This window comes from Python bivittatus, unplaced genomic scaffold (genome assembly GCF_059951505.1).
Source record: "Python bivittatus isolate LINGU-HERP-01145 unplaced genomic scaffold, Pbiv_v1 ctg000220_np1212, whole genome shotgun sequence".
Lineage (NCBI taxonomy): Eukaryota > Metazoa > Chordata > Lepidosauria > Squamata > Pythonidae > Python > Python bivittatus.
In genome coordinates, this window is record NW_028277048.1 from 28,102,477 (window position 1) to 28,114,104 (window position 11,628).

The following is an 11,628-nucleotide window of genomic DNA, read 5'->3' on the forward strand; positions in this document are numbered from 1 at the left end:
AACCCGAAGGAAATTTCCCCATAAGGTTCAATGTAATTACTGTTAATCCGTTCTGGCGTGGAGGACAGGGAGGCTATTGCTTGGAGGGAGAGTCCCCCTACCTACGATCACGTGTCAGGGGCGGAAAATGGCCGCGGACCACATGTCAGAGGCGGAAAAATGGCCGCGGACCACGTGTCAGGGGCGGAAAAATGGCCGCGGACCACGTGTCAGGGGCGGAAAATGGCCGCGGACCACGTGTCAGGGGTGGAAAAATGGCCGCGGACCACGTGTCAGGGGTGGAAAATGGCCGCGGACCATGTGTCAGGGGTGGAAAAATGGCCGCGGACTGTATCACAGGAGGGAAAATGGCCGTGTATCCTGTTCATACCCCGAGGCGGAGTTCGCAAACCGAGGGAAAATTTTGCGGCCGGAGCTGGTCGTAACCCGAAAAGTTCGTTAGCAGAGGCGTTCGTAACCCGAGGTACCACTGTAATTTGAAAAGTGTGGATGGTAGTGACTGGCTGCTACTGTAGAAGAGATACCAGTAATTCACTGAGTGTGTCCCCAGAATTAGTACAGATATTAAGCCCCGATATGATGATTCTCTGTAATCAAAGAGTGAAATGGGTGACTTAAAAGAATGTTTTTTCTTTGAGTAGTAGCAAAAGTAATGAAATGTAAAGAAAACTAGTTGTTACTTAGTACACCGTTAAATATAGAAGGATAAGTGTTTTTCAATTCCCATTTCAGACTGGAGTTCCCAACTTCTTGAAAGACATGCAGAAAGCTTGCCTCAGTTATCATAAGAGATAAACTGCTCTTTCAATTCAATCTGAAGGACTGGTTTAAAGATATACTTTCCAAAGTTGGTCATTGGTGTGGATAATAGTCATGAGACATCACTGAATAACAGCTGCCTTCTGGGATGGTAATCATGAGCCATGGAAGCTCCCAGGCATATGATAATGGAACTTATTAAACTTTTCATTTTCTGTTTTCCAGTCCTGCCTTTCTTTTATTTTTGATGGCTTGGAAGCATAGTGAAGTCTTTGTGTCTCTCACTGTAACCTAATATTCTTCTTTGAGCCTAGATTCTGGTGTGACATGTTGTTTCCTTGACATCAGAGGCTAGAGAAACTGAAACAGCGCTGGAATCAGCACTGTTTCAGAGGGTTGTGCATTCAGAGCTTATCCTACCAATTGAACTGATAGAGAAACTCATACTGCAATGTACTTTGAACTTAAATCAAGTCACTGCTTCTTTTTCCCAATACCAGTTTCAAATAGAAAAATCTATTACATATATCTTTGACTCAAAAAAGCCACTGACCATCAAAGCCAATCCCATCATGGCATGTACATCTTCCAGAGGCATCCACAGGATCCAGTGCTTTCAACAAAGTGATAAAAGCAGTGTCGCACTGTTGTGACACAAGCTCTGCCCCTTTCTTACTTGTGTGCAATTGTGTGATGCACTTATAAAAGGTGCAGAGTTTGTATCACATCTTTGCAATCCTGCTTTTGTCATTGCCTCCCTTGGCTCCCTCCCCCAACCTAAATGCCTCTAAGAGCAGCAGGAATAAATAGAGCCCATTTTTATCCATTGTTCTCAGCAAAGAAATGTCATGCAAACTAAATATATTTGGGAAGGTTATACACAGAGTAGCATGTTTTTGTGAAACCTGCCTAAAACTAGTATATGTTTTGGTGCAAACTAACATATTTAGGAAAATTATGTTCAAAAAAGTGAATAGGGGGAGTAATTGCTTAGTAAAAAGGAAATATTAGGGTAATCATATAAACACACACAAACACAAACACACACATTAGAAGGAGTGCCCATAATACATCTGGCAGCATTTCAGATGTTGGGGGGGCATTTTTCTTTTCTTTTTTCATGATTCACTGAGAAATTAGGTGGGAAAGGATAAAATTTGGATACAGTACGTCTGACACTGATACATGTTAGATTAATCTATCTAAGGCAGAACTGTTGAAAATCATTTATTTGTTCTCTTCATGGGAATTCCATCTGTTTTGAATCTTATAGTATCTTCTAAGAAATGTAGTTTAAACATTTCTTTGAAAGTTAAACAGATGGGATTTTCACTTAGATATTTTGTTAGAATACTTAATCATTAAAAAATCTGGCCTCTGTCCAACAGGAATTATATAGACTAATTGAAACTGAAGGTCCTTTTCATTTCAATTAGATTTACTCATACTTTAGCTTGGGCCTATTATGTGAAAAGATTCAGATGTCACTTTCCTCATCTGAACTTTGATTGTGATTAAATTGTGATTGAATTTCCAGCAATAGATATTGCTGCAAAATTTATTATGTCAGTATAAATTATTTTCCAAATTTTCAGCCCAGTTTTGTGACAAGAATTACTATACATGTTCCCTGCTTTTGAGGCAAAATGAAATGGTGTGGGTTAGAGGTTTTTTTTCAGATGTCTATACTGACTTGTTATCAGTGCTTGGTTTACATGTTTATATAGATCAAATACGTGGATACATCAGTTTGATTTATATACCATGATTATTATAATGAATACAAGTATATATCTCATATCATCCTACTTTCTTTGTTTTTAAGAGCTTTGGAATTCTCTAGGCAACAAATATGCTATGTAAGTATAATTCAGTTTTGCTATATTTTTGCTCTGAAGACCTCCTATTCTGTGACGATGTACGAAAGCATTGGATGTTGGTAAATCAAGCTTGAAAACTATGAACTACTGAGTCATTGGGAGTTGGGCAGCATATACTTTTTAATAATAATAATAATAATATAATAATAATAATAATAATAATAGTAATAATGGCTATTCACGCAGATCATGATAGAGCTTCTTTTTCTCTCATTGTTCAGATCATCAACTAAGGGGTATCTTACTTTTTTTTTTTTTTTACCCTGCCTGTTTGTAGAGGGCTGCAGTTGTATGATTTGCCTAAAATTGGCCATTATCAAGAGGTAGATTGTTTTGATTTGAGAATGATCACCCTTCACACTTCAAGCATAATTTTCTACCAATATTAGATTGAATCATAGGTGCTTAGAGGGGCTCAGTATTATCAAAATTCAGTTGCCTCTAAACTGAAGGGCAAATTATGCAATATATTAAAATATATACAGTAGCATGCAGCTGTCCTTCTTTTGTTATTTTTGTTTTTAAGTTAGAGAAAAACATACTTCCTGCTTGGGATGCCACTGTCAGTGCACATCTTTCACCTCTCTCCTGATTAAAGTGCTTTCAAACTTCTGAATTATCGGACTGTGTGGACAAAGACTTTGATCATTGGTAAATAAAACTTTTATTACATATTACCTTGTTTTTAATGAGCTATTGGGATGGCAACTAGACCTAAACGTTCAACAGCTGGCTCAATTTAAACTGCATTGCTACCTGCCAAGCCAGGCAAGATGGCAGAGGAAAATTCTTCTACTAATTTGTTAAAAGAGATCCTGGCAGAGCTTAGATGTGATTTAAAATTGATGCAAGAAAAAATGGCTTGCTATGAGGATCACTTAAATGCCCAAAAGACAATTACTCAAGCCAGTCATAATATTTTGGATAAACAAATTACTTATTTAGAGTCATAGTTACATAGGAAAAATCTATGTGTGATTGGTATTAAAACCCTCCAAATCAATCAAACCTGGCTGGATTTATGGAGGATTTTTTCAGAAAGCTCCTTCCTTTGGGAACGAATTTTCCAGTTGACACTGATCATGTGATTAAAATTCTTTTAACGAGAAGGAAGACTGGAACTAGTTCCAATAGTATTCTTGTGCAATTCCTCCGTCTTACCACAAGAGATGAGATTTTACATATATTTCGCCAGGAATCAGTAAAATATCCTTTGAAGTAGAGTTCTAGTCAAAGCAAGATATCAAATTATTCTGGTTTTACTAAAGTTTCAGAAAAGAGAAGGATGTTTACAAAAGTTCGAAGTCTTGCCAGATCAATACCACTTCAATATTTCATACATTTTCCAGCTACATCCTGCATTAGTCATCAAAATCAGATTCAGAGATTTGATAATCCTTTGAATGCAGAGGCCTTTATCCTGTCTTTAAAATATGTTGATAGACAAGCCTGATTGTATTTCATTCCATGGTATCTGCTGCAGGAGAAGTTTGAGTTTGCCTACAGCTCTGCTGCAAAAGTCTTTTTTTAAAAACCTCTATGTTTGCATTTTTTTCTGTACCCTTTTTTAATGTATTGGTTAATTTCAAGATAGAAAGTCTGGTTATGGTGCCAACTCTATCAACTATTTTTAACAGACAGTACATTTCTTTCAACTAGTAATGTTTGCGACTGTTTTGTAGTTTTCATTGTAAAAAGAGAGATGAAACTACCATGCCATCCCCTTTGAGAAGTTGTCAAGTTCTGTGATTTTCTTTTTCTTTTTAGGATTCTTTTTAATATTTTTAATAATATTACTTGCTTGTACTTTTATTTTTTTGCCCATAATCATGTTTTTCTTTTTTTATAGATTTTGTATACAGTATATATGTAATAGAGTGGTATTTGAATGCTAAACTGAGTCTTTATGAGGTTCTACATCTGTGAGAAATACTAGAAAATATGTTAAATATTTAAACATAGAAAAGTTTATTATTAGATATTTGTTAAATGGTACAGGTCATAAAATGAATTAGCATTGGGAGAATATTGATAGGTGGGCCAAAATAAAATTAATGGATGAAGTTAGTTAGTCTCAATGTAAAAGGGTTGTGAGAATCTAAGAAACAAAATATAATCTTAGCATATTTAAAATAATTAAAGGCAGATATTGCTTATCTACAGGAGACACATTTAATGGAACAGGATACTGTAAGTCTCTATTAATGAAGGATTGAGTGGGACAGGTTTACCTGACAGATACTTTGATGAAAGCTAAAGGTGTGGCCATTTTGATTCAAAAAGGATTCCTAGTTGATGTACAATAAGTTATCATTGATACAAATGGGTGTTATTTAATTTTATGTGCTAAAATAGCAGGGACTGCAATAGCTACGGTTAATGTTTATGGACCAAATTTAGATTCTCCTATTATGTTTTATGAATGTTTTCAATACTTGAATGAGTGAATTTATGATAAAGTGATAATAGGAGATTTCAGTGAAATATTGAATCCTGAGCTTGATAGAAATACACTGGCACAAAAAACCAATCATTAGTGAGGGAAGCAATTAAGACTTACATGGAAGAACTGAATTTAACAGATCCCTGGCATTTGATGTATCTAACTAAAAAAGAATATACATTTTATTCAAATGTGCACCAGAATTTTTTTAGACTTGATTATTTTTTTAATATCATCGATTATTATATCACCAAATTCAAGAATGTAATATTGATGTTTGTTATATATCTGATCATAGTGCAATCATCTTGAAATGTGCATTTCAGAAACCAGTTACAGTATCAAGAAATTGGTATTTCAGTGTTTGCCTATTGAATGATAAAGAATTTGTACACAAATGCAGATACAGACCTCACAATATTTTGATTTGCATTCAGCAACGTCAAGTGCCCGAATTTTTGAATGGGAAGCATATAAAGCATACATTCGAGGTTGATTTCTTATGCATCATACAAAAATAAGATTAAAAATAAAAGGGAAAATAATTTGAAAGATTAACTGAAACATTTATGGACACAGATGGTTAGATACCCGTCTACAATTTTGTACAAAGAAAAACAAAAAAAGAAATATGAATTAACTACTATAATATCACAGCAGACAGAATTTATGCTAACATGTTTACAAAAAATATACTGGGAGAACAGTAAAAGACCCAGTAAGAACTTGGCTAATTGCTTAAAGCAAAAGAAAGATAGGGTGATGATTCCAATTATTAGAGGTGAAAGAGATAAATATATAAAACTTCAATGGACATAAAATGTTAATTTTTAAAAATTTCATTCAGAATTATATAGCAAACCAGATAATGTATCGAATGAAGATATAGAAGCCTTTATAAATAAAATTAACCTACCACATTAAGATGATACACAAAAACAACTCTTATTTACTCTACTATCTGAGGTAGAGATTAAACAAATAATTTTAAAAATGGCAAGTGGTAAAACCAAGATTAGATGGATTCCCTATCGAGTGGTATAAAACATTTATAGATCTTTTGGTGCCAAAACTTTGTCAAGTGTATGAAGAGGTATTTGATAAGGGAATTTTATCGCTGGCATTTAATCAGACTTATATTCCAGAATTTCAGTTTATATATCTGGAAAATATTTTCAGAAAATAAATTCTTTGTTTAGAAAATTTCTATGCGATTCTGAGAATATCTGTACAGAAAATGCAATTGCCAATTAATGCGGGAGGATTCAGTTTTCTGAATCTGGAGTTTTATCATCATGCTTATCTATTGTCTAATATTAAATACTGGAAGCCAACAATTGGTGTTACCAATTTGGGCAACTTTGGAATATACATATATAGCACCTTTGTTTGGATGGACATATTAGGATCTAAATATACTAAAACTCTAGTATCCCTGGAAACAATTATGTCAGTTAGAAAGTTATAGAATGTAGTCTCTAATAAAAAAAAAGATTTTACCCTTCTTCCCATGCTAAATTGACTTTATGGGAAGCCCAACTTTAAAAATTGGGAAAAAGATGGTGATATGGAAAAATTGGATGGAAGTGGGGATATTGACCTTGGACCAACTGATAGATGACGAAGATGAATTTTTAACATGTGCTGTGTTAAAAGATAAATATCATCTGTCAGATGTAACCCAGTGGCAATATTTACAGCTACAACATTTGTTAACAATATTGTTTGAACCAGCAGCATTTTCAGCTTCTGAGACACCTGAGATACTAGAACAACTGGTTAAATCCTTTAAAACTAAAAAACCTACTATTAGTTTTTATAGATATTTGTTATCAATAAATCAATTTGATATGCAGATGTTAGGAAATGAGTAGAATAAAGAATTAGAGGTTTCTATATTGTCTAGACATGGGAGAGTGTCTTAACTTCTATAGCAAGAGTATCAGTGGACCTCAAATTACAACTTATACAACAAAAAATAATATTTAGAATTTATTGGACTGCATTACATTTGTATAGAAAAGGACTGGCAAAAACAGCATTTTGTTGGAGATGTAACAAGGATAATGCTTCTTTAAAACATAAGTTTCTACAATGTCCTATACTTAATTAAGTTTGGGAGAAAGCAGTAGATTATATAAATAGGATTGTGTGGCCAAAGCTAAAATTTTCAGAGGATAATATTCTCTTGAACTATATACTTTGCATGTGGAATTTGACAACTGGACAATGTAAATGGCTTCTCTGTGCCCTTACTATGGCCAGAAGACTGATTTTGCAGCATTGGAAGGATAAATGTATGGCCCCATTTGCTCAGTGGATTGAAGACCTGATTGCACTTGCCACTTATGAGCGGATTGCCTATAGAAGTAGACTTTGTATGGACAAGTATAATGAAATATGGGACTCATTTATACAAAATACAGTAGGTTAAAAAATGATAGTCATATAAATGTATTAGAAATATATATGTACTTGAAAAATATTTGCATTAGATAAGTATATAAAAATTTGTAACTGTTTACTGTTATAATGACATATCATACTGTTTTTTTCTTTGTCATATTTCTTTCACTTTTTTGTTGAAGCGCTTTTTCTGTGTTTTTTTTCCTTCTCTTTGACAATGTATGTATTTCCATCATAATTATCTTTTTCTTTTTGTTATTATTTTAAAAGCAATAAATAAATAAATAAATAAATAAATAAAAGTTAGAGAAAAACACATAGTAATGCAATCCTGTTTGAGACCACTGTATCGGGGGGATGTTGGATGTATATACAGTAAGAGCACAGTTGAGACTGAGTGAACTTATTTTAAAAAAAATCTCTGCATACGCTAGAAGGAGGGGGCAAAGCAAAGCAATTTTATGATAGTTTTAGATTGGGATATCCACATAATATCCTTCATAATTCATAAATACAATGGTAGAGGAGGATCCAAAAAGCAACATGAAATAATCTGTGTAACAATAAGGGAGGGAGGGAGGGAGGGAAGGAAGGAAGGAAGGAAGGAAGGAAGGACGGAAGGAAGGAAGGAAGGAAGGAAGGAAGGAAGGAAGGAAGGAAGGAAGGAAGGAAGGAAGGAAGGAAGGAAGGAGGAGAATTACTTATTAGGAGTCTAATTAATATCATATGTAAGTCTATAACAATTACAGGGAGTCACACGGGCAGAGGTGTTCATGGCAGGGAATCTTTCAATATCTGTCATCAGCATTCTGCAATATCTATAATTTATTAAAAATTGGCAATAGTTAGCTAGCATAGTACTGAAGGTTAGCTGACTTGGTGCCATTCTAACTTGCTGCCATCTTGTGTCTAAAATTCTCTCCTTCAATACTTTGGTTTTTCTTTGATTATATCCCATCCAAGGTAATGTCTCACAAAGGACACCCATATAGAACCACTGTTTTCTTGTAGATTGAAAGTAATCCTTGATTATTAGAGGAGTCACCCCTCTTGGGATAAGCATAAATTCTAGCCAGTCATTCACAATCCAGATTTTGGCCTCTATTCTTGTAATTCCCAGTTCTAATCTTAAAGCTGTATTGGGCACACATCAGGGCACTTGCATAACTGCTCTTAAACTTAGACTGCACCTTCTTTGCAGTATCTAAGTTAGAGTAAAGCCATGATTTTACACCATACAGTCGCTGTGCCATTACTTCTGCTTCAAATAGTTTTAAAGCAGTTGGGTTGTGATGCTCAGCTTTAGAGAAATAGAAAGGCAAAACAGCCATAGCCCTCCTATGGGCCACCTGGGATACATGGGCCAGGTGTGGATCTTTTCTTTCAGATGAATGGAAAGAAGGAGGGAATGTTACCAAACAACAGGCTCATGGGCAGGAGAATCAAACTTCCTTCCTCTAATATAAACCTACCCCTCCAAACACTATGCATCCAAACAAATGCATAGCGTGTAGTTATACACACTATGCATTTATGTACTGCTTGTCCCTTGGTCATGCTAAAAGGAGACCCATCAAAATCAATTGGGTTTAAGTTAATCATATTTAACTTAAGCTCAGTGGATTTTTATGTGCCTTCCAGCAGCAGTGTATTACAGCTTGCCAGATATGAGCTGACATTTCTGTTCTTTGCTCCCCTCACCTCATTTCTGAGACAGACAGCCAAAACAGGAAGCTAACTGAGTCTCAGTGAACATTAGAGACAGCTGATGTGCTGAGTTTGGTCTAATCAGTTGCAAGATAAGCAACTCTGCCTTTTAATTTACTGGAAAGGGAGATTGCATGTTGCATTAATTGGTGAGGGTGAATGCATAAGAATGTGGATGTGGGTGAATGAATAATGTTATCAGTAAATCTACTAAAATACTACAAGCTGTTACTTGGTTTAATATACATTGTTTTCTAATAATTTTGTGAACCAGAAAGATACAGACAACTTAAAAACTCAAGGAAAGCCACTTCATGCTGCCTGGATCTGCTTCTTAATTCAGTGTTCAACTAATACTGAGGCACTGTGCACATTTTCAGTCCTTCCATTGGAAACTTGAAATTATGACCACATGCTACAGCTTAAAAGTTGATCCGGAGAAAATCAATCAGCAAAAAGCCATTTCCAGAACCTGTTTGGGTTCTGACTGGTAGACTGTGTGATGATACTAGAGAGCTGTACCTTTGTCTTCCCACCCTTTTCTGTTCCATTAGCTTTGAAATGGCCAGTGACCTGCATGAGAATTAAAAGGTTGGCCAGATGTTTCCTGAACAAGAAGCAGAGTTCTGTTTCCCCTTTGCATGTCATCTTGCAAGAGGCAAAGTTATAATGAGTTCAGATCTGTTATAATTTCACAAAGTTAATAGAATTTGAAAGTAAGACTTGTTTATTTGAAAATATGGATAGAAATGATATGAAAATAATTATATGTATAAAAATTTTCTTTGGAAAATTATCAACAGATTTACAAATAGGAAGGCCATTTGCAAATCAGATACCTTTATTAGTTTCATGTTCCCTGTGTTTTATCATTTAGACAAGTAGTAAGAGGAATGTCTGTGTAATATATTTGTCCTGCTCTGTAGGTACAATGTTCATTCGTGCTATATGGTTGTACTCAGATGAGTTTGCAGAGTCTTGCTCCTGTTTCTGGCTTCTTATGAGATTTTGCCAGTATCAAGCCTACAAAACATATCAGACCATGTGAGGGAAAGGAAAATATGACTCTCTGAACAAGTGTACAACCTATGGTCCTCCTGTGTTTGAGGAGCACAACTAGGAACATCCCTTCATTACTGTTGGCCAAGTTGGGAAGGCTTCTAGCAGTTGTACTTCAGCAACATCTTCATCTCTACTATAATGCAGTTAAAATTCTCTGATGAAGAGCTTTTAGGGACAAAATGCATTTATTTGTGAAGTAATTTCTACAGTTTGTACTATATATTGGCCCGGTATTTGTTTCTTCTCAGGGTTTGTTATCTGTCCAAGTAGTTACTTTCTTTATCTGTGTTCACTGAGATTCTGTTTCCCTGTGTATATTAAGTGGCAATCTAAACCAGAAGATTCATTGAGTCATATCATTATACCAATTAACTTCTGCAAAACTGCAATGAGATATATTGGGTGGGGGATTGAATTTGAAACACAATAATCAACTTCTGAGTTTTCTTACCCTTGTGTCAGTGGTACCGAGATTGATTCACAATCCTTATGAGAACATGAGAAATATTATGCTTTGTTACATGTGCAGTTGCTGACCTTTCCCTGTTGTATGTTTATCCCCAGGCTCTGGTATTCAGACAAATTTCCATGACTATTAGCCATTTGGCTAAATTTATCCTCATTGTATCTATCTAAGCCTTTCTAAATCCAGCTAAGCAAGTGGTGAGAATTAATTATTGCATAGTTTGTGAATTCTCTTCAGTAAATTTGACGTTGCCCAAAGAATCACTTTCTTCTGATAATTCTGAATTTATTTGCAATCAACTTCATTAGGGCCATATCCAGACAGCGGCTTTGCTGTGCTCTTGCCCTACCCTGGAGCTGGTAGGAAATCATCCTAAAAGTTGCTGTCACTCTACTATATCCCCAGATCAGGTCTGTACCATGCTACTGTTCCAACAGCTGCAATGCACAAAATTCTAAGGCTGTTATTGGTAGTTCCCTTGACTGAAATTCCAGACCCAGCCAATGTTCAATCAACTGGTGGATAAAAAGCCTCCTCCATTTAGTATGCACAATGCTCTGGTTAGTCCATGAACTACATTTCTTTCATTCTCCCCGCCCCCCCCTTGCAGTTGTCCAGTTCACATTAAAAAAAACAGAAAACAGAAATTTTGTAACTATGGGTTGACTAGCCATTAGCTGGCAGCAAAGAGGGTTGCTGTTGTTGTTTTTTAAAAAAAACTCTTGGCTGGTATCTAGCGGTCATCCAAACTTTTCACCTGAAATGTAGCTGCTGAATAATTGTTAAAGTGCTGAAGTTTGAGTTCAGTTTTGCTGCTGGGAGATGAAAGCTACAAATTACCTCAAGAATAAAATTCAAGAAGAGAAAGCAAAAAAATAGGGCTTCCCTGGCAGCAACAGCCGCTG

General features: G+C 35.4%; 1 protein-coding gene across 1 annotated transcript in view; it reads left to right on the plus strand.

Annotated features, from left to right (window-relative positions):
* PCTP (phosphatidylcholine transfer protein) overlaps positions 1 to 7,714 on the plus strand; it is a 28,768-nt gene extending 21,054 nt beyond the window's left edge. The window contains exon 6 of the mRNA XM_007441840.3: positions 733 to 7,714. Coding sequence (XP_007441902.1) covers positions 733 to 795 — 63 coding nt within the window. The 3' untranslated portion in view covers positions 796 to 7,714. The remainder of the gene's footprint in view (positions 1 to 732) is intronic.
* The last annotated feature ends 3,914 nt before the right edge of the window (positions 7,715 to 11,628 follow it).